The 23,434-nt window shown below is 44.6% G+C and overlaps 1 protein-coding gene across 1 annotated transcript in view; it reads right to left on the bottom strand.

Annotated features, from left to right (window-relative positions):
* Positions 1-23,344, bottom strand: part of SORD (sorbitol dehydrogenase) — a 36,222-nt gene extending 12,878 nt beyond the window's left edge. The window contains exons 1-4 of the mRNA XM_007467012.1: positions 23,126-23,344; positions 12,601-12,634; positions 8,295-8,459; positions 925-1,084 (exon numbers count right to left, since the gene is read on the bottom strand). Coding sequence (XP_007467074.1) covers positions 925-1,084; positions 8,295-8,459; positions 12,601-12,634; positions 23,126-23,188 — 422 coding nt within the window. The 5' untranslated portion in view covers positions 23,189-23,344. The remainder of the gene's footprint in view (positions 1-924; positions 1,085-8,294; positions 8,460-12,600; positions 12,635-23,125) is intronic.
* Between the last annotated feature and the right edge of the window lie 90 nt (positions 23,345-23,434).

The following is a 23,434-nucleotide window of genomic DNA, read 5'->3' as shown; positions in this document are numbered from 1 at the left end:
AGCCCACATGCCTAGAGGCAGTGCTCCACAACGAGAGAAGCCACCACAATGAGAAGCCCATGCACTGCAACGAAGAGTGGTTCCCACTCGACACAACTAGAGAAAGCCCACGCACAGCAACGAAGACCCAACGCAACCAAAAATAAATAAAAAAACAAACAATAATTGTGACTTTATGTGCATTGCCTTATTTAATCTCCAAGTGATTAAAAGAGACTGAAGCAGGGCTTCCCTGGTGGCGCAGTGGTTGAGAGTCCACCTGCCGATGCAGGGGACACGGGTTCACGTCCCGGTCCAGGAAGATCCCACATGCTACGGAGCGGCTGGGCCCATGAGCCGTGGCCACTGAGCCTGCGTGTCCAGAGCCTGTGCTCTGTAACAGGAGAGGCCACAACAGTGAGAGGCCCGCGTACCGCAAAAAAAAAAAGAGAGAGACTGAAGCAGAAGAAGGTTAAGTCATTTCCTCAAAGTCACTCACTAGGAGGCAGTGGATCCAGGGTCCCAAAGCTCATGCCCCAGCTCCACGCCACAGTAAACCCTAGTTGTTGCCAAGGTTTCTACTGTTACAAGATCTCTTTCTCGCGGCTGCAGTGGAAAGCAATAATGGAGGACAGCTACAATAAATTATCTCCAAGATGGCTGGAGAGGAGTGAGTGATTTCAGCAATGGTTTTCTATTATTGCTCTAGGTGAGGGAAAGTTAGACTGAAAGACTAAAAGCAAGCACTGTGAGTCAGTCTTAGCCTTAGTCAGGCTACCCTCCCTCAATCCCTCCAAGAAGGGCAGGCCTGCCAAGGGATGCCTCATGTCTAGAATTATGAGCTAAAAAGAATGAAGAAACCACTATAGGAAACTAGAAGAAAGAGCACCAAACAAACACTGGAGAAGAGGTCCCAGGTGGCACAGCTGGGCCATGGGCACTAACTTGTAGCAGAAGTTAGCATTGTGCTTGTAGAACCGGCAGAGGTTCCCGTCATCAGGGGGCGTGGCACAGAAGAAGATGGTTGGTGACAGATTGTATCGGCCAATCTTGCAGAATTCATCAGCTTCTCGGGGAGCACCAGGCTCGATGGCAACACGATCACCTGGGGGAAAAAAAAAACACAGGCAGGGGCAGAGATGCTGTGAAGAGATACGTGCTCATGGACAGATGCCAGCAGGGGAATCTGGCCGAATGAGCCTCCCTCCCCACTGGGGACCCAGGGTAAGCCAGGCAAGCCCAGCCCATTAGTGCCTGCAAAGGAAATACCAAATGCAGCACATACACTCTGGAAGAAAATGACCAGTCCGCCTCTTCACAGGCTAGTTTGGCCTGCCTGCTCTTTTATTGGCTCATGGAACAAGCCAACTTGCCCCTCCAGCTCCACAGCCACCTCCTTGGGAAACACACAACCAGTCCCATCAAGCCAGGTTTAGTTCCCATTTCAAACTGCTGTGAAAGAGGTGGCTAGTGTGTGGAATTTGCAGGCGTTTTTTTCTTCACCTGTTTTGATAATATGCTGAAGGGAGTCATAATGATGGCATGTTTTATGTTCAGTCTCCTAGACAATAACTGATTCCTGGTTAGCAGAACCACTAAGGCAAATGACCCACAGAGGCCTCAGACTTGGGTACAGCAGAGTAACTTTCGGGCTTGTGAATGGCCAGCTCTATTGTACTTCTATTCTGTGTCTCACTACGCCCACTTGGAAACCCAGCTTTAGAATTGGCTCTTGCATCTTCTTAGCATGAAAATTTTCAAACGTACAGCAAAGTTGAAAGAACTGTATGGTGAACATCCAGATGTTCTCAACTTGGTTTCTTCAATTAACATTTAGCTACAAATTAATCTGAAACTTAACCTTCAAGGTAACTGGGACAATATGCTTGTAGAAGTGTTTGCTCCCCTTTGCTTTTATCATCAGTGTACTTCGTTAATCCCCTTCTAGCCTGATTCACTTATCTTGTTATGAGAATAATGTGTAACTTTGTGGCTGAAGAGTTGCAAAAAATGAAGATAACGAGAAATTTTATTCTCAAAATAGTGACATATTACCTGCAGCCACAGATTCAATATCAGCCCTGAGAATAAAGATCCTTGGTACTTAGAAAAAAAAAAAATTTAGCTACATTCACTTTATTACATATCCATCCCATCTATCCATCTCTCTTCCATCCATCAATTCATCTTCTTTTCTAATGCATTTCAAAGTAAGTTGCACACATGGGCACACATCACTCAGCTTCCTATCATTATACTTCAGCTTGTATATCATTAGAGTTCAAAACTTGTTTATGGTTCCTTATTAAGGTAAAGTATAGATGCTGACAAAATGCACAAATATTAAGTAGATCATTAGATGAAGCTGATAAAGGCATTCACTTGTGTAATGTAAACTCCCATCAAGACAAAGAACATTAACACTACCTCAGAAATTTCATTCCTTCAAGTCCCTTCCCAGCCAATCCCCACCCCCGCCCCCAGAGGGCGTACTAACAGAGTTAGGGCCCACCTGTGCCTGAGGACTGTGTTAGGAGCCTGAGAAGAACCTATGAGAGGTCTGCCCTTCACCAAGCAGAGACATGTTAAGCTATTTTTATAAGTCTTTTGTGTTCAAAGGACTTACTGGATAGTGTAGTCCTGGTATGTAGTAAGTACACATTAAAAGTACCAGTAGCGATGGTGATTGTAGTAGTAGTAATATATAGTAGCATTAATAACAATCTTTATTGAATTTATCATTATTATAATTATCTGAGCTGATACTATCACAGAGGAAATTCAAACAATAAGATAAAAAGGCAGGAGGATGTGACCAAGATGGCAGAGTAAGAAGAACCTGAGCTCACCTTCTCCCATAGCCACACCAAAATTACATTTACAGAGCAACTATCAATGAGAACTAGCAGAAAAGATTTTCCACAACTAAAGATATGAAGAAGGAACTACAACAGATGGGTAGGAGGGGCAGAGATACAGTATAGTCAAGACCCACACCTCTGAGTAGGCAACGCACAAACAGGAGAATAATTACAAATGCAGAGGTTCTCCTCCAAGAGAATCCAAGGTCAGAGCCCCACATTGGGCTCCCCAGCCCAGGGGTCCTACACTGGGAAGACGAATCCCCCAAACATCTGCTTTGAAGGCCAACAAGACTTTTGTACAAGAGAGACAGAGGGGGCTGTAGGAAACAGAGACTTCACTATTAAAGGGCACTCACAAAATCTCACACACTGAGACCCAGCACAGAGGCAGTAATTTTTTTTTTTTGCGCGGTACGCGGGCCTGTCACTGTTGTGGCCTCTCCCGTTGCGGAGCACAGGCTCCGGACGCGCAGGCTCAGCGGCCATGGCTCACAGGCCCAGCCGCTCCGCAGCATGTGGGATCTTCCCGGACCGGGGCAAGAACCCGTGTCCCCTGCATCAGCAGGCGGACTCTCAACCACTGCGCCACCAGGGAAGCCCAGAGGCAGTAATTTAAAAGGCAGCTGGGTCAGAACCACTTGCTAATCTTGGAGAGCTTCCCAGAGAGGCAGGAGGTAACTGGGACTCCTTCTGGGAACATAGATGGTGGCGGCAGCAATTTGGGGGAGCCTGTTCTACCACAAGAACACTGGTGCTAACAAGTGCCATTTTGGAGTTCTCCCTCTTGCCTATTAGTGCAAAGGGCTTACGTGCCCACCAGTCAGTCAGAACCAGTCCCAGGACCCCACAGGCTGCACAGCCAGCCATGCCAGGACTCAGCCTTAGCTACCAGTGGCTGGCAGCCTCGGCACAAAGTAGGGCATGGCCGCCAACTAGGCCAGGGACCAGACCCACCAACCCACAGTAGTCAGCATGCCACAACAGAAGGCCCCATGCAGCCCACATAGGTGACACCCCTCTGGTGACCAGAGGGAGCGTGCTGCTGGCCCCACAGTATATCTCCTACATCAGTCTAATTCTCTAAGATTGGGAAATGAAACTGATCTAACTAATGTATAGGAATAAAAACAGCACTGGGCAAAATGAGGCAGTAGAAGAGTATGTTCTAAACAAAGAAACAAGATAAAACCTCAGAAGAACTAAGTGAAGTGGAGATAAGCATCTACCCAATAAAGAGTTAGTTCAAGGTAATGATCATAAAGTCGCTCAATGAACTTGGGAGACGAATGGATGAACACAGTGAGAAGTTTAACAAAGAGTTAGAAAATATAAAGAAGAACCAAACAGAGCTGAAGAATACAATAACTGAAATTAAAAATAAATAAACTAGAGACTCTGGTGGGGCTAATGGCGGACTCTGGGAGGGCTCACGCCAAGGAGTACTTTCCAGAACTCCTGCTGCCAGTGTCCTTGTCCCCTCGGTGAGCCACAGCCGCCCCCTGCCTCTGCAGGAGACTCTCCAACACTAGCAGGGTAATATGGAAAATCAGAAACTGTGCTGTACCCCTACAATCTTCCCTTGAACTCCCTCCCAAATTTCCTTATAATAGTTTTAGAAGATTTGCCTTTCTGAATAAAGTTATTTACTACTCCATCTGACTTTTATTTTCATATAGGATATGAGGTAGAAGTATACATCACTGAGTTAGGACTTTTCTTATTTTTAATATAAGAATCGAATGCTATAAACTTCCCCCAGACATTACTTTAGTCACATCCCACAACTGTCATTGTTTTTTTACTACCTTTAATTTCAAAAAAATTTCTTTTAGTTTACTTAGTGACTTCTTCTTAGACATGTGGTTTATTTAGATGAGTGTCATTTAACTTCCACATATTTGGGAGTTTTCCAGATATCCTTCTGTTATTGATTTCTAGTTTAATTCCATTATGATCAGAAAATGTATTTTGTATGACTTAAATTCTTCTAAATTTGTTGAGGTTTTATTTCCCAAAACATGTTCTATCATGGTGAATGTTCTATGTGTACTTGAAATAAAATGTGCATTCTGTTGCTTTTAGGTGGTATGTTCTAAAAATGGCAATTAGGTCAAGTTGACTTTAGTATTATTCAGGTGTTCCGTATCCTTTCTGATTTTTCCATCTTCCTGTTTTATCAGTTTTTTAGAGAGGAATACTGAAGTCTCCAACTATAAATATAGACGTGTCTATTTCTCCTTTCACTCTGTAAGTCTTTCCTTGGTATATTTTGAAGTTTTACTGTTAGGTACATCAATATAGAATTATTATGTCTTTCTGGTGAATTTTTATAATACTTCTCTTTATCCCTTGTAATATTCTTTGCTCTGAATTACATGTTTTATGATATTAATATAGTCACTGGCTTTCTCTTGAGTAGTGTGTGCATGCTAAGATTTTGTATATTTTTATTTGTCATCTATTTAAATATTTATATTTTAAAAGGGGTTCCCTATAGACAACATTTTTTAATATGATCTGACAATGTTGAAACAGAGCAGGACCCTAGTATGGTCCTTCCCCCCATGTCCTTGGCCTGCCTTTTGTCTGTGGAAAAACTTCAGCCAAAGAATAAGTTTAATCAGAGAAGTGAGAAAAATGCAGAAACAAAGGAAAACAGTCTACGGAGAACAAATAATAATAATTTAGTCATTAAGCATACTCAAGGAACTTTAGTTTCTTCTCAAGGGCTATAGGTAATATTCTGAGCCATATCCTGTGAGCTGTCTTATAGATACTGAAACCCCCTTCCAGGTGGAAAATATTAAGTACATGATGACCAGACTGAAGCCGTGACATAAGATGCCACAACTCCGAGAACTGGCTTCAAGGAAATGGGAACAAACCAACCCTGGAACTGAAGCCTAAATGTACTTAAATCAAGATGACCCTGATCAGACCACCTCATGATTAGTTTCAAGATGACTGTCAGAGCTGACTGTGCTGTTTTTGCATGTAGCCCCCTCCCTCTGTCTATAAAAGCTGTAACCGATTGTCAGAGGGAGGAGTCGGCCTTTGGACAGGCGTCCGCCCTCCCCCCCCCCTCCCCCCATCTTGGTTGCCCGCATCCAAAATAAAGCAAGCTTTCCTTTCCACCAAAAACAAAACAAAACAAAACAAAAAAACACTAGAAGTAATCAATAGATTAGATGATACAGAGGAATGGATCAGTGAGCTGGAAGACAGAGTAGTAGAAGAAAAAAAAAAATCTTTAAAACAAGGATAGTTTGAGACTTTCCAGGTGGCACAGTGGTTGAGAATCTGCCTGCCAATGCAGGGGACACAGGTTTGAGCCCTGGTCCGGGAAGATCCCACATGCCGTGGAGCAACTAAGCCCGTGCGCCACAGCTACTGAGCCTGTGCTCTAGAGCCCACGAGCCACAACTACTGAGCCTGCGTGCCTAGAGGCCATGCTCCGCAACAAGAGAAACCACTGCAATGAGAAGCCCACGCAGTGCAACAAAGAGTAGCCCCCACTCACCACAACTAGAGAAAGCCCCTATGCATCAACGAAGACCCACCGCAGCCCAAAATAAATAAATAAATTTATTTATTTATTTTTAAAAAAACAAGGATAGTTTAAGAGATCTCTGGAACATCAAGCATACTAACATTCACATTATAAAGGTCCTAGAAAAAGAAGAGAGAGAGAAAAAGGCAGAGAACTTATTTGAATAAATGATAGCTGAAAACTTCCCTAACATGGGAAAGGAAACAGATATGCAGGTCCAGAAAGTACAGACTCTCAAGATCAACCCAAAGCAAAACTTAAAGAGAAAAGGAACTAGTGACACACAAGGGAACTCCTATGAAACTATCAGCTAGCTGACTTTTCAGCAGAAACTCTGCAGACCAGAGAGGAGTGGCATGATATATTGAAAGTAATGAAAGGGAAAAATCTACAACCAGGAATAAGAATATTCTACCTGGCAAGACTATCATTCAGATTTGAAACAGAGATCAAGAGTCTTCCAAACAAGCAAAAGCTAAAAGAGTTCAGCACTACTAAAATGGCTTTACAAGAAATGTTAAAGGGACTTCATTAAGTGGAAAATAAAACCACAACTAGAAATTTGAAAATTATGAAAGGAAAAATGTCATTGTTAAATGCAAATATACAGTAAAGATAGTAGATCAATCACTCATAAAGATAGGAGGAAGGTTAAAAGACAAAAGTAATAAAATCATCTATATCCATAATGAGAAGTTAAGGGATACACAAAACAAAAATATGTAAAATATGATGTCAAAAACATTGAACATTGGATTGGGGGAGTAAAAATGCAGGATTGTTAAAATGCATTTAAACTTAAGAGATCAGCAACTTAAAATAATCACATGTATATATATATATATATATACGTTTTTATGTATATAAGTATTTATGTATATCCTGATATCTGGTCTCCTCAACTAAACTGAAGCATCCAGGGATCATACCTTCTCAATTTTCTATATCCTCCAAAGCACTGGGCACAAGCCTGGACCCATTGTAGATGCTGATTAAGTGCTTGTTACAACTTAAATTTAGAGAAGCCCACTTCCTATTATGACTTATATTTAGAGACCTTGTCCCACAGGTAAGAACCAATCACTGGCTGTTGGAAGCTATGAACTTTCCACTTTGGGATAACCCTGCAAAACTTCAGGGGCTTTCTCGACTTCACTGATGATAAATGGAGGGCCTGACTTAACATTCCCAAATGAGACACATGTCTAGCTTCTTCAGAGCTAGTGGATCCCTCACCATGCAGCCAGGCTCAGAGAGCCTTATAACACAGAACGGCACCTCCTGAGAACTCCCTCCTTCCCCCAAATAATCCATCATCCCCAGGCTATTCAGTGGCCTCATCAGGAAAGGAAGGTTAAAGCCAACAGCTGGCTATTCTAAGACAGCTTGGATTTAATTCACTGAGTTGGGGAACATCACAATCTGCCACAGCTGAGAATTCCTCCCTGAATTAAGCAAATCTAGAAAAATATTGGTGGTTTCCCAGTCATCCAATAAGATCAATGCTGCATAGAAGGCCCTAGTTCTTAGCATGTAGAGGCATTCTGTGGTTCCTGTGGCTGGAACGTTTTTCCCCTCCCCTTTACTTGGCTTATTTCTTACTTGCCTTCAGGTGTTGAACTAATTGTCCTTCCTCAGACAAGCCAGGGGTCTGGAGGGTCGTATACACTGATCGCACCCTGTATTCTCCTCTGCTGCCCTCAACACAATTTTGATTAATTTACTGTCTGTCCCAGCTGCCTTCTCCTGAGGAACATAAGATTCATGTGTGTAGGAACTGAGACTGTCTTGTTCATCGCTGTATCCCCAGTGTTTAACAGAGGGCCTGACCCTGAGAAATCACATACAGATATTTGTGTTGAATGAATAAACAAATCCACTGGCTGAAGGGCTTTGCTGACCTGGTTTTAGGTGTTTGACCAATGATCCCACTTTTACGACTGTTCCTGAGGCTTCATGCCCCAGCACCATTGGCTTTTTCACAACAAAATCTCCAATTCGACCATGCTGCCAGTAGTGGACATCTGAGCCGCAGATTCCAACAGAATGCATCTTCAGCAGCACCTCTGAGAGGATAAAGGAGAAGGAAAAAACAAGTGAGGGAGGGCCCCTCTGCCGCTCTGAGGCACCCTGGAGTTTTTCCTCTGGATGAAGGAGAGGGCTTGGTTTCAAAGGCCAGGTACAAGAAAGATTTAGATCACAGAGAAAAACAAGCTAAACAGCAGCCTTGATTAAGCCTTGTAAGGCAAGAAAGCTTCCACATAGCAAAATAATTGCATGTGAGGGCTAATTCTATGCATCAGCTTGGCTTGGATATGGTGCCCAGTTGTTTGGTCAAATGCTAGATGTTGCTGTGAAGGTGTTTTTTAGATGTGATTAACATTTAAGCACATCCATGTTCATTGTAGCTTTAAAATAGTCAAGATATGGAAACAATCTAAGGGTCCACTGATGGATGAATGGTCAAAGTAAATGTGGCATATATACACAATGGACTATTTAGTCATAAGAAAAGGAAATCTTGGGACTTCCCCGGTGGTGCAGTGGTTAAGAATCCACCTGCCAATGCAGGGGACACAGGTTCGAGCGCTGGTCTGGGAAGATCCCACATGCTGCGGAGCAACTAAGCCCGTGTACCACAACCACTGAGCCTGCACTCTACAGCCCGTGAGCCACAACTACTGAGCCTACGTGCCACAACTACTGAAGCCCATGCTCCTCAACAAGAGAAGCCACCACAATGAGAAGCCCGCGCACCGCGATGAGGAGTAGCCCCTGCTTGCTGCAACTAGAGAAAGCCCGCACGCAGCAATTAAGACCCAATGCAGGGGCTTCCCTGGTGGCGCAGTGGTTGAGAGTCCGCCTGCCGATGCAGGGGACACAGGTTCGTGCCCCTGCCGATGCAGGGGACGCGGGTTCGTGCCCCGGTCCGGGAAGATGCCACATGCCGCCGAGCGGCTGGGCCCGTGAGGCATGGCCGCTGAGCCTGCGCGTCCGGAGCCTGTGATCCACAACGGGAGAGGCCACAACAGTGAGAGGCCCGCGTACCGCGAAAAAAAAAAAAAAAAAAAGACCCAATGCAGCCAAAAATAAATTAATTAATTAATTAATTTTTTAAAAAAAGGAAATCTTGCCATTTGCAACAACATGGATGGACCTTGAGAGCATTATGCTAAGTGAATAAGTCAGAGAAAGACAAATACCTTATGATCTCACTTATATGTGGAATCTAAAACCAAAACCCAAAACAAAACAAAACAAAAACGTACCAAGCTCCATAGATACAGAAAACGGTGGTTGTCAGAGGCAGGGAGTGGAGGGTGGGTGAAATGGGTGAAATGGGTGAAGGAGGTCAAAGGGAACAAACTTCCAGTTATAAAATAAATCAGTCATAGGGAGGTAATATACAGCATAATGACTATAATTAATAATACTATGTTGCATATTTGAAAGTTGCTAAGAGAATAGATCTTAAAAGTTCTCGTCGGGACTTCCCTGGCGGTCCAATGGTTAAGATTCTGCACTCCCAGTGCAGGGGGCACGGGTTCAACCCTGGTCGGGGAACTAAGATCCCACATGCTGCACAATGCAGCCCAAAAAAAAAAGTCCTCATCACAGGAAAAGAAATTTGTAACTATTTGTGATGACAGATGTTAACTAGACATTGTGGTGATCACTTCACAATATATACAGATACCAAATCATTATGTTGTGCACCTGAAGCTAATATAACGTTATATGTCAATTATACCTCAATAAAACAAACATTTAAACCAGTAGATTTTGAGTAAAGCAGATTACCCTCCATACTGTGGATAAGCCTCCTCCAATCAGTTGAAGGGCTTAAAAGAATTCTGAGGTTTCCTGAAGGAGATGGAATTCTCCACACGACTTACCTGAAGTTTCAACCTGCTGGTTATCTCTACAAATTTCAGACTAGGCAGCTTCCCCCACCCTGTCTCTCTCTATATCAAAGTAAATCTATATATAAATAAATATAAATAATAACTTTTCTCTCAGTTCTGTTTCTCTGGAGAACTCTGATTAGTACTGAATGAAAGATATTATTAGTAGGAAGAAGTGTGTCAACTACCTAAGAGAAAAAAACTGTTTTCTAGGAGATAACTGTTTCCAGACAATTAATATGCTATGCTTGATTCTTATCTATTCATGAGAGAGGTTGGCACAATCTAGGCTTGCCAATACTTTGTGTGCTATCAGGCTGAGTTCTTCATGCCTGTTATTTTGTTGAAAAGTGCACCTTTAATTTAAAGCATCCAAAGATTTCAACTGGCATTTCTCCTTCACAGGTTTGAATATAGTGAGATTTGGTGATATTGTTGTTGTCAGTTTTCCAAGTTTACAATAATGATGCTACTGAGCCCCTTTGCTGAATTAAATCCCAAAGGATTACTGGTCTAGTCTGACCACATTACAAAATATCTCCCTGAGAAAAAGTTCTGCCTTAGAAAGACAAAGAGACCCAAAGCTCTGCTCTGCACTCAGATGTCTTACACACTGCCCTTGCCACAAACCGTGGGAGATCCAACAGGTGTGGCTCTGTAGAACTTCCTTCATCTTTGGCTTCGGTGAACAGAGTAAGAAGTGGCAGGGTGGATCCTGAGATCAAAGGTAGGGAAAAGTCATCTGAGTTAGGAAAATTATCTCAGAGTTTCCTCTTGTGAAGTTACCAATTTATAATAAGAGATTAAATTTGAGTTGCTAGAACTCTAGCTGAAATTTACCATCATTTCCCCTTCCAATTCAAGGGTGGCAAGAAAGAGAGCAGAATGCTGCTCCAGAGAGAGAAACAGTAAAGGATCCTTTGGATCCAAAACAGCACCCCCCCTTTCTTTTTTTGCCACCTCTGGAATCCACACCAACTTTTCAGAACACAATGAAGTGTCTCTTTCACTTCTCTGAACGTAATATCTCAGTAAAAACACTGAGCCTTAAATATACATTACTTGGTAAACACTGACAGAAACAGCTATTGTCTGTATTCTTATTGCTATAGATCAGTAACCCAACTGGCCTCTGAGTAGCAAAGCTCTAGAGGCTCCAAGAAAGCTGCCTTCAATCTGATGTTCACACAGAAGCCACAGTTCTGGGGTAAGGTGGGACAAGGTGGGGAAGCACACCCCCAACTCATCAAGGACAGAAAGAGACCCGAGTGGCTGGATGTGGGATGAGCTATCTATAGACACTTTGCCCCTTACCACCAGCCTCACTTCCAGCTGTGGGACTACAGAGATGGAAGGAATTAGAGAACTGTCAGTTGTGATCTGCCATAGCTAAGAGGGTGGCATGACCTCCAAAAGTACAGGAAACATGCATGTCAGCTCAGCTCAGCAGGTTCGGCCAGGAGTGGAGCAAAGGTGAAGGGAACCCTGCCCCAGTGTGCTCACCCGCTTTCTGCTCCTGGTTGATTAGGGTAGTAGGGTAGGGCTGCATGGATCCCCTCCCATCCCCACTGGACAGAAGGTCCTGGTCTTTCTGGACCTTCCTGGGTGTTCCCTTTTGTAATTAAAAGATTAAGATCTATAGACTCACTCCATTTCAAAGTTTGGATTAGGGTTAGGACATGATTCAGCCACCCAAATATAAGCCACACAAATATAAGCCAACCTCCGGCTTAAAGAGGACAGAGTAACTCTGTCATTAGTTCAAAACAGGAACAATTCTGCCTTTGGTCCATAAATTGAAGAATTTTATGTCAAAAACTCTTTGGGAGAAGTCAGCAGTTTGATATGGTAACTCTCTTGGTTCTACCACTGTTTCTTTTATTTCATGTAGCAGCCAGATTGAATCTATCCAGTCATGCTGGGGACAATGGACTACGTTGAAAGCCTAACAAAAGCATAGTTTTGTTTTGTTTTTTGCAGTACACGGGCCTCTCACTGTTGTGGCCTCTCCTGTTGCGGAGCACAGGCTTCGGACACGCAGGCTCAGCGGCCACGGCTCACAGGCCCAGCCACTCCGCGGCATGTGGGATCTTTCCAGATGGGGGCATAAACCCCTGTCCCCTGCATCGGCAGGTGGACTCTCAACCACGGCGCCACCAGGGAAGCCCAAAAGCATAGTTTTTATTGGAGGCTTTTAAGTAATAAACAGTAGGAAAAGAGGGCTAAATGAGCAATGCACATGTGTCTCCAGGGTAAACAATAAGAAACAATAAAATATAAGGCAAGTATTCCCAGGACCTACCATTTGGGCCTGGTTCAGGGATAGGATAGTTCTCCTAAAGGAAACAAAATAGAAAAACCATTTAGTATGCATAATAACTTTACCTTATGAACATTTTCAATCTTTTTTTAAATTAAAATTTCATTCAAATACTTCTTCTTATAATTAACACAGACTCAGACCATACTGCTGCTGGGTGGATGCCTGAGGGGCTACCCTGAATACTGCGGACTCTAACTTCTGACCTCATCCCACCCACTGGTGCAATTTGCCGTGGACCAAGAAAAAGTATACTACTTGCACACCCTGGGAGAAAGGATGCTTCTGGGTCTCTAATATGGAATGTGGAAAATACATCCTTAGATACAGATTTGTTTGGTCTGGCAAACTCATACAGGGAAAGGATGAGGTGTTTCTGGCAGTTGCATAGAAGGGTTTTTGTCTCTAGACAGGTTGGAGAAAGTGTGTGTGCTCCGCACATTCACATCAGTGCACAGACCAATAGTTGTTACTTACTCTCTTCCAAAATCTCCCAAGTGGTGTTTTAGAGGCCCCTCGGGAACATATAGGACCTGCATGTTGCCCACTCCCACCGAGTTAAAAAGCAATCTGGTGTTCACAGCTATTTATGATGAGGATGATGATAATTTACCAAGCTTTTTTCCCTCTGCCAACTGGCTAGGAAATTCCTGGTGACAAGGAGGAAGGGCAGTGAGTAGCCAAATCCAAGTGTTCATTTTATTAATTCTTTGAAGGCAGCCAAAGCAAGAAGAGGGAGAAGGGATTTAAAAAATGTTCACTGTACATACTGTGCCAGACAGTCTACTGGGCTTTACATACATCATGGCACATGGCCACCATTTGTAGATGAGAAACCTGAGGCTAGGAAGTTAAATAACTTGGTCAAGGTCATATGGCCAGAGTGGATAAACCAGGTCTAATCCCAGGTGTGTCTGACTCCCAAGTCTGCCTCACTGCATCCCACTGCACCCTCAAGGTGGAATCTGCCTTTTCTCCTTCAGTGGTGATATAAGGAAAGTCAATCAGGGGATGAATATTTTGGAACTGGGCCTAATGCACAGTGCTCTGGGAGGAAGCACTGCTCAAACCTTGCCTCCTTCAGAAGGCCTCCCCCAGGGCTTCCCCGGTGGCGCAGTAGTTGAGAGTCCGCCTGCCGATGCAGGGGACACGGGTTCGTGCCCCGGGCTGGGAGGATCCCATGTGCCGCGTGAGCCATGGCCGCTGGGCCTGCGCGTCCGGAGCCTGTGCCCCGCGGTGGGAGAGGCCAAAAAAGTGAGAGGCCCGCATATCGCAAAAAAAAAAAAAAAAAAAAAAAAAAAAAGAAGGCCTCCCCCAGATACTTTTATGGGTAGCAATAAATAATCCTAGGGCTGGGAAAGGATAGTTAGGGAGTTTGAGATCGACATGTACACTAAAATGGTTAACCAACAAGGACCTACTGTATAGCACAGGGAACTCTGCTCAGTGTTATGTGGCAGCCTGGATGGGATGGGAGTTTGGGGGAGAATGGATACATCTATAGGTATGGCTGAGTCGCTCTGCTGTGCACCTGAAACTATCACAACATGTCAATCGGCTATACTCCAATATAAAAAAAAAAATAATCCTAGGGCTATTTTGCTAGCAAGATAAGTACCTAGTTGCCAAATACTATGCCTTCCATCTCTGGCACCAGGTACAGTGCCCTGCTCCAAACCTGGGGGGCTTGCACGGGTTAAATAATCACCCTCCATAACAGTATTTCGACAGGAAGTCTGAGGTTCTTGCTCATTGGAGATTACCAGCCCTTTCTGCTGTAACAGCTCAATGCTTATTTGAACTCCCTGTCTCCAGTAAAACAAAGGTCAAAGGGATAATGCTAATGCTGATTAGCTAACACTGACCAACTTCCTTTTGTCAGGTCCTGTGCTAAGTGCTGTGTATGCATCACCTCAGCTCATCCCTAGGACAATCCTATGTAGTGCCTTTATTATTATCCCATTTTTTTTGTATGATGAGGCTGAGGAATGGGGAGATTTAGCAATCTGTCTATAGTAACACTAAGGTAGTAAATGATGGAGCTGCATCCAAAGCAGCATCACATGGGGTCAAGAGGCAGCTTTTTCATCTCAATAAATTTGGAAGGCAGAGAGGAAAGAAGGAAGGAAGGAAAGGAGGGAGGGAAGGAGGGAATCCATCTAGGATGGGCAACTCTGGATAGCTGGCTGTCACCAAAACCTTTCTCAAAATTGCTGGTCCCACATTTGGCATTACACAGTATCAGGGACTGCTGTGTAAAGTTCTGCTTCTGTTACACAGAGTAAAAGTTTAAATTGCAGGTTAAATTGAAACTAAAGAGTAAGTAAGGCCTTTTGTTTCAAACATGGAACTGTACTCTCCCCCACCCTCACAGCCCCCTAAAGACACTAGTAGGCAGCTTCCCGGGCACTGGGAATTCCACAGCATACTCTTCATATCCTTGGCTCCAACCAGGCCAGGCCCAAACATCCCATTTGGGGTGGAAAGGTGGTAAGAGCCAAACTCAAAGCCACAGTTGGGGACACCAAGTTGCCCTTGGGTCACTAGAGATTACTACTGTAAATGTCTGTTGGAATTAACAGAGCTGACCAACTTTGCCCTTACCACCTGGGCAAAACTGCAGCGTCTCTCCTGGACACCAGAGGGTGCTGTGCTGATAACCTGGTTTTTCCTTAGTAGCAGAACACACATTATGGAGAACTTAAATACCTCTCCCTGAAAACCAACTTTCTTTTTTTTTCTCTTTCTTGTTGATTCTAATCACCCTTACAGCTCAGCTTGGCTCCTGTCTCCCTTCTCTGCAGGAGACATGCCACCTAAGCACAAGACCATGTTAAGACCAGTCTCTAAGTTTGTAAATATTATCCTAAGCGTGGCTGCAGGGCTCACAAGGTCTTCAAAAGTTATTATAGCATGGTTACTAAAAAAACCCTGCTTTTCATTTATGGTTCCTTGGTATGATGTTGGCTAAATCCTGTTTACTTAATCTCCTTTTCTGTCTCAGATTACGGTGGTGATATTCTTTCATTTATCCTATTTCTCATGTATCAAAATTTCTTAGCTCCTCTGAGATCGGGAACTTTCACTTTTAACCCCCTGCCCACTTTCTTCATTCCCAAAGGTTTTGTAATCAGGCATATTCATAGTTTCCTGAACAGGATTTCTTATCTTTCTGTGAGTGATAGTGACAAGGGGATAAAGAGGAGTTGAGTAACCGTTCTTTACTGAGTTATGTAAGTTTTACAGCATTTTTCACTGAAATACTTAACTTACATATTCTCCTTTCTATGACCTTCAGGTCTCCCCACCACCGGCACCACCACCACAAATAAATCACGGAAATACTTCAGGAAGAACTCTCTGTGGGAACACAGAATCATCTCAAGTGCCTCTCACATCCTAAATGTTATCTTGCCTTCCCTAAATATATTTTCTCAAATTAGCTTAAATATATATTTCCTGAATATACACTATTGGCCCCCTTCCCTCAACTTCCAGCTGCACATCTGAGTTCACACCCTCAGTACATCTTGCCTGGATTGCAGCAATGGCCTCAACATGAGGAGAAATTAGAAGATGCCCTTTCCCTCCTCCAGACAACATAGCTGGTACAGTGGTGAAGAACTCAGACTCTGGAATCGCTGTCTGTGCTGAAACCCAGGCTCCCCTCCAGGAGCTGTGTGACCTCGGGGCAGTTACATAACCTCGTTGTGCCTTCAATTTCCTCCCCTGTATAATGAAGATAATCATAAAATAGAGTGCCCTTGGGAATTCCCCACCAGTCCACTGGTTAGGATTCCTCCCTCTCACTGACAAGGGCCAGGGTTCAATACCTGGTCGGGGAACTAAGATCCCACAAGCCATGCAGCACGGCCAAAACAAAACAAAAACAGTGCCCAACTCACAGTAAATAAATTAGCTCTTATTACAAAAGAAATAAAATCAAAATCCTTTCTGTATAATCACCTCACAATACGGCTGAACAAGCTCTGGACAACCTTGTCCGTTTCCTCTTGAAAAGGGTAGTTTTTAAAAATTGTTTTGGGAAAAAGCTGTATTTCTCTTGTTTTCACGTCAATATTAAGAGAACTTGACTGCTCCTTAAAAGGCTGGAATTCAGAAGAAAGTCAAGTAGGATTCCAGCAGTGTTTTTAGGCTTGATTCTATCAGTTGAGTGTAAAAGCCATACTCGCTGCCTTAGAGTAAGGGACAACAGGCAGGGTTAGGAGAAAGTGGCCAGTTTTGCCCTAGGTCCTTGCAGCCCACCTTTGCCACCTGCTCTGCCTGCCAGGTCTCCTGTCAACCTGTTGGCTGGCTGCCCTACACCATTAAGGAGAGCAGAGCAGACAATCTTACCTTTGCTTCCCTCCCTCCTCAACTTTCCCCCTCCCTTCTGGGCTTGAAGGGTGTTTTTTAGAGTGTGGGAGGAAAATCCAAAGGTTTCCCATTTGGCCACTTTATCCTAAAAGGCTTTGTACTAGCCGCATTGGTCCTGTCCTGGCAAACTTGGGGTCAAAGTAGAAGGGTCAGACACTCTCCCAAAGTTCACTGAGCCAGTCTCCAGACTCCAGCCCAGGCTCTCTGGGCTCCAACCAGCCTCCTGCTGATAACAATCTCTAAAATGCAAATTCATTTAAAGTGCCCAGTGGCCCTGCAAAATCCTAAACCCCTCATTTTCCGGGCTACCTGCCTCCTTGCAAACCTCCTGCAATTCCCAAACTACCGCACACTCACTCCCTCACCTCAAGGGGGCCATTTCTCCACTGGCCAATTCCCCTCCTTCTCTACTGAGATCCCACAGGAGGTGGGAAGTGAGGGGAAGGGAGACATCTAGAATGACTTTCTAATTCCTGTGGGAATTCAGGGAGATTTTTAGGTTTGGGTGTGTTCGGATTGTGGTGTCAGGGGACATCCAGGTGGGGTTGTCCAATAGGTCATTGTACTCCTGGGACTGGGGATCAGGCATGGGTCAGGGACAGAGACTCAAGAACATGAATCATGAACATGGAGAGAAACAATGACTTCCTGAAAAAAGCCTTCCCTATCCTCACCATCCTTCTTCTCCTGAGCTTCCCCAGCACCTACAATTGAATCCATATGGGATGGTTAAAGGATTATTTCTCAGCTGTGATAAATAAACTATAAAAAAATTCCTCCTAATTCAAAATGTATGAACATAACTACATGAACCTATTAGATGCTTCTTTATTTAAAGCGAAAACATGAAGACTCTGAGCTTGCTTGGATGCTCTAGCCTATTAGTATCACTGATTAAGTGCTCATTGTGTTCAGGTCTGTGTAACTGAACATTTACATTTCTAAAACATTATTGAGCTGAATATCACTTCACAAAATCCAACCATATTTTCTCCAATAATTAATGTTCTTCTTGTAAATCTGTTTTGGGGAAAACTGCCAGCTTTAACAGCCACACTAAAAGACTTAACAAGTGGACGCCAATACTGTATACGTGAGTACGTATTTTTCCTCCGTAATTTCTCTATCGTGCAATTTTAAAAGAAATTTTCCCCACATCCATCCATAATTCTAGTTTTCCCCACAGAACAGGGTTACTTTTACCAGGTCTCTTAGTAGTGCTAGGACTTATTACATAAAATGTTAAAATCCTATTAGTGGTATTGTTTACTGTTCCTCCTGCTTTTAGTGGAAAATGTTAGCTTTCTGCTTCTTGGCCTTTTGCAGACAAAGGCACTGCCCTTCCATAGGAGTTGGCAGAGATGGCAGTATTTGCTGGATTTAACTGCCTATTGTTTATCTGGCTGGGTTTTGTTTTATTGTTGAAACATAATTAAGATGAAAGTGAAAGGAGGCATTTCTTTAGGCTATTTGCTACTACCTAGTTTTCTCTTTTTCTGAAGGAGTTTTAGATTCTGTTTTCAGCCTCAACTGCCTCTGACTTATAAGTCTAGCTCAGGTATTAAAGGGTTAAGTGGCCTGCATTTCCTCACTCACAGTAATCTCCCAGTTTAACCCAGCTTTTCCTTGAAGCCTTTCAGGGCCCTTTAATTTGATTCTATAGAAGCAAGCAGCTCTGTCTACTAGTAGCAAAAGCAGGGAGAGACCTGACATTTAGGACCATTCCTCTTTCTACAATCCCCACCTCCTCACCCAAAATCTTAACAGCAATGTGTATATGCAAGGAGGGGATGCCTTGAATGTGCTGTATTACAGATACAGAATTATCTTACTTTTTAAAATATCATTACAGATTCAAAGCAATTCTTTTGACATCTGGCATAATACATTTCCTCACAGAGCAAAACCTCTAAGAAATATCTTCATGGTACTCTGATTAATGTTTAAAATTGATGCTGACACACTATTTTCTCTGCCCTTTGTAATTAAACATTAACCCTTCACTCTGAAATGATTCTTTTCCCTTTAACTTATTCTCTTCTCATGCAGCTAATCATAAAACAAAAATGTGACTACATCCCCTGCATGGTGTCCACCTCGCTGCTCCTGTTCTCCCTGTCCAGATGCCTGGAATCTGATAGAGCTGGCCATCAAGAATAAGGGAGATAACATGTACTCAGTATGCTCCATGGACTGGCCCTGATAGGTGATGCAATATGCACAGAAATTGATAGGAGCATTTAGAAATGTTTACAGCACTCTGACATTGCTGCAACATCCAAATGTTGGTACAAACATATTGGTCCATGGCCAACTGGAAATAAAAATAAACTTGGTCCTTCATCTCTGATACTTTGTGAAGCACAAACTAGCCCATCAAACAGCTTCTTCAAAGAAAAACTAATTTACCTATTTGATATCCCAACTCCATGAACTAGTAATTCAGAGAGAGAATTCTGTAGGGGAGCAAAATTTGCCATCCCAAAATATGTCTCTAGGGCATATTAATTATTTTAAGCTGGTTATTTTTTTTTAAGAAACAGCAGATTTGGGAAAAGCTCTGAAAACCCAAGTCACACATTTGTAAGGGAAATCTCCACTTACAAGGGTGTCTCCCTCAAAGTACCAAAAAGAGGAGGATGACCTAATCTCTAGAAACTCATCAGTGGAGAAGGCAACGACTTAAAACTGTATAACAACCTTACCCTTGTTTTCTGTGCTTTTCCTGGCAACCTCCCATAAGTGACTCTCCCCGCCCTCAACATCCTCTTTTCTCTTTAGCTGAGGATGGTATTTAGGGTGAGGGCTTTGGCCATTTTGACAATCTTCTCAGTTTTCCTGGGCCTCTCCCATGTATACATGTTAATAAAATTTTGTTTTTCCCCTGTCTCATGTCAATTTAATTCTTAGACCTGCCAGAAGAACCTAGAAGGGTAGAGGAAAATTTCTTACTCCCCGATACTATCTAATCCTCACAAAACCCAGAGGTGAGTACTACTATCATCCCCATTATACAGACAGAAAACTGAAGCAGAAAGTAATTTGGCAAGTCATACAACCAGAAGCAGTAGAGCTGGGGCTAAACTCCACTCTGGCCCCAACCTGGCTTGTGACCTCGTTACTGTTTCCATTTGAAGAGATCTCAGCCAGCTGACACTGTTTGCTGATAGGCTGTTCGTCTCTATGCATCAGCTTGGTCACCTCTTCCACTGCTCCTTAAAAGTCCACACGTTCTCTATTTAAAATGGTGTGTGTGTGGGGAAGAGGGGATATAGGAGTCCTAAGTCCTCATGATAAGGAATGATATAAAGAAACCGACAGTCTCTCAGTATATACACACTCCCACCCTCTCTGATTTACCACCGAACTTATAAATGCCCCAAAGCCCAAACCACTGTGCAGGCCCAAATCCCCAGGCCACGGGGCACTGCCTCCACCCTTGCTGGGACTGTGGTGATCACTAGCTACCTAGTAGTGAAGGAGTTTAATTTTTCCTTCCCTGCAGCCACAGCTTGGAGAAAGAAAAGGGAATCCTGCCTTCTCCACAGGCAGGTAGGAGGAAGGCTGGGTGTCAGTTTTCCTTCCTGGTAGGTAGGGGACAAGTTTTAAGTGGCCCAGGTCTAACCCCATTTCAACCCCAAACCACTTAGCCTATTTGCTTTAAGGAAGGGGGTGCAAGGGCAGAGATACCCTACCAGGGGGTTCCCTATGGAGGCGCTGGGGGACAACCATGCTCAGGAAGGAGTGGTGAGGGCCAGAAGGGTCTGTGTTGGGTTGCAAGTGTCTCCAGATCCCTAGAACCAAGGTAATTTCTCAGAGACCCCCAAATGTCCTGTCCCAGAGACATCTTAAATTCAAGCCTGATCTCATCATTTTAGTCTACTCTCCTTTGTCTAGTAAATGAACCCCATCACCTCCAACAGAGCTGAGGTCCTCCTGAATCCACCCTGAATGAACCCTTTCACCCAGTTAGCGTACAAATCCCACAACCATAAGCTACATTCTCCAGCCTATCACATTCTCATTTCTTTAGGATACACTCACCCCAAACCAGACCCTAATTCAGTCAGGGAGTGGATTCTAAGGCACAGCTGATAAGACCAACTGTAGGTGAGCCTCCCCACCCTCCCTCTTCTTTATTCAAGGCTTTGTTCTACTGAGCCACATAAACAGTGGCTGAGCAGTTGGAGAGCCTGAGTTTAGGAATTAAGGTAAAGCAGATACTGGGGTTGTAATTACAGTTCTGCTTATTATTAGGTACATGACTTTAAGGTAGGCCCTGAGCAGATGGAGAGGCAGGGACTGTCTACCTCTCCAGCTTCACCACCAGTGAACCTCTCCAGCTTCACCACCAGTGCATCACACTATTTACAGGACCGGTAAACAAGACTTGCGATTTTGTACTTCACTTAGTTTGCACTTGCTCTTCCACTTACATGAATGACTCCCAGTTTCCGTCCAAGAAACAGCTAAGTAGCATCCATCTCTTCCAGAGCCTCTACCCTGGGCCAAGGGCACCCTGTGAGGCCTTTACTCTCTATGCTCCATCAAAGCCCTCACACAGTTTTATTGTTTACAGCATCTGTCTGACTCCCTAGAGCAGCTTGGGAGTAGGGGCTGTGTCCTCCTCCTCCTCTCTGGACCCCCAGCCCAGTGCTTGGCACATGGCAGGCACCCTCTCATCTAGTAAACGTTTGTAGAATGCAGGACTGAGTTTGAAATCACTGTGTAAGCTGTGTAGAGCTGTACCACTTTCCTTTCTTCATAATACCATCTGGCATTTGTAGCAATAAAAACTAATAGTGTCACTTTAATTCAGGACCTTGGGTGGAAGCTCCAAGGGGAGTAGAAAGAACACTGGAATGGGAGTCTGAACTTCTGGGTTCTTTTCTGGGCTCTGTTAACTAATGAAGCCTGTCACCTTGGAGATGGCACTTTCCTCAGCTGAGGAAATGATGAGTTGGCTCTGGGCAGGAGTTCTTAGTCTGGGGTCCACAGACCTCTAGAGGGTCTATGAAGGAGAGGCTTAAAGGAAGTCCATGACCTCTCTGAAACTGCTGCCAAACTCCATCTGTTTGCATTCTGTGGGGAGAGAGACCACAGATTCTCAAACAGTCAAGAACTGCTAATCTGGACACTTTTCTGAGTCCCTCCAATCTAGACCCTGGCGCATGTTCTCTGTGAGGGGGAAGGAAGTGCTAGGGAACAGCAGAGATGGCCGGCACTGGTCCCACATACCCACAGCCCAGGCCTGCCTGCAAAGGGCTCTGTCAAGGGAGCCCTGGCACAACCACAGGGCTGACTCTGCAGCTCCCAGAACTTTGGCCCCATGAGCCACTGAGCAGAGGCAGGATCTCGAGTGGAGAAGACACACACATAATGCTCTTAAAGGGACAGGGGAGCAGCATCAGGAAGGAAAATGGCTGGAACATGAACCAGATGTGGACTACGGGCGGTAAGGAGGAAAGGAGCTTTAGAGACATGAAGACTATCAAGATCCAGAAATCTGGCACAGGCATGGCGAACACCAAGAGTCTCGGAGATGGAGGCCTATGCGGGCAGGAAAGTGGAAGGTGCTCGCACTTTCTGAGTATCTATTAAGTGCTAGGTACCCCACTGATCATAATAATCCTGCAAAGGAGGTTTTATCAGCCCCAAGCATGAAAGATTAAATACGAGTTCCACAGCTTTTAAACGTCCCTATGGTCCCCCCTTTCTGCGCTGCACTGTCTACTCAGAGAAGAAGTTCAGCACGTGTCCTCTAAACCAGGCAGCCTCTCTGGTATCTCTTTTGCAAAGTGCAATGACAAGAGGCTGGACTATGACTCTGCAGCTGGCAAAGGAGGGAGAAGGCTTCAATCATTTTGCAACCTTCCTGGGTTCTGGCCACGTGCCAGCCACGGGGCTCGGTGTCAGAAGGCACGCGACAAGAACCCTGCTCTTAGCACCTTAAAACTAACCGCCTACCGTGCCCCTCCCCCCAACATGGTAACCAGCTCCTATCTGGGCGGCCTGGGCGCTCAGTGTGGGGCCCGCACCGCGCTGGAATTGGCCAGCTCAGACCGCGGCTGCGCTTGGAAGTGAATAGGGCAGGAACGGGCAAGACTTCCCACTCCCATTCCAGTTTTACCAAGCGCAGGTCTCCGGGTCCGTGTACCACCAAGGAGAGGTTCTCGGGCTTGGCCGCCGCCATGTCGCTCTCTACTTCTTGGGTCCGCCGATGCTGCAATCCGCAGCTCTTGAGGTGGTTCGGATGGCGGCCCCGTGCAAAGCTGGGGATAAGGGGCGGTAGGCTGGGCTTTGCCTGGGAGCGCGCGCCCGGCCCGGGGCGGGGTTTCCTAGTCCCTGACAGCCGGGGCGGGACTAGCGTGGAGGGGCGGGGCGGGGCGGGGCGGGGCTGCCCTGCTCCCTCCCCAGGGCAAGCCAGGGAAGGGCTGTG

This window comes from Lipotes vexillifer, unplaced genomic scaffold (genome assembly GCF_000442215.2).
Source record: "Lipotes vexillifer unplaced genomic scaffold, Lipotes_vexillifer_v1.1 scaffold1010, whole genome shotgun sequence".
Taxonomy (NCBI): domain Eukaryota; kingdom Metazoa; phylum Chordata; class Mammalia; order Artiodactyla; family Lipotidae; genus Lipotes; species Lipotes vexillifer.
This window is presented reverse-complemented; position numbering and strand designations above follow the sequence as displayed.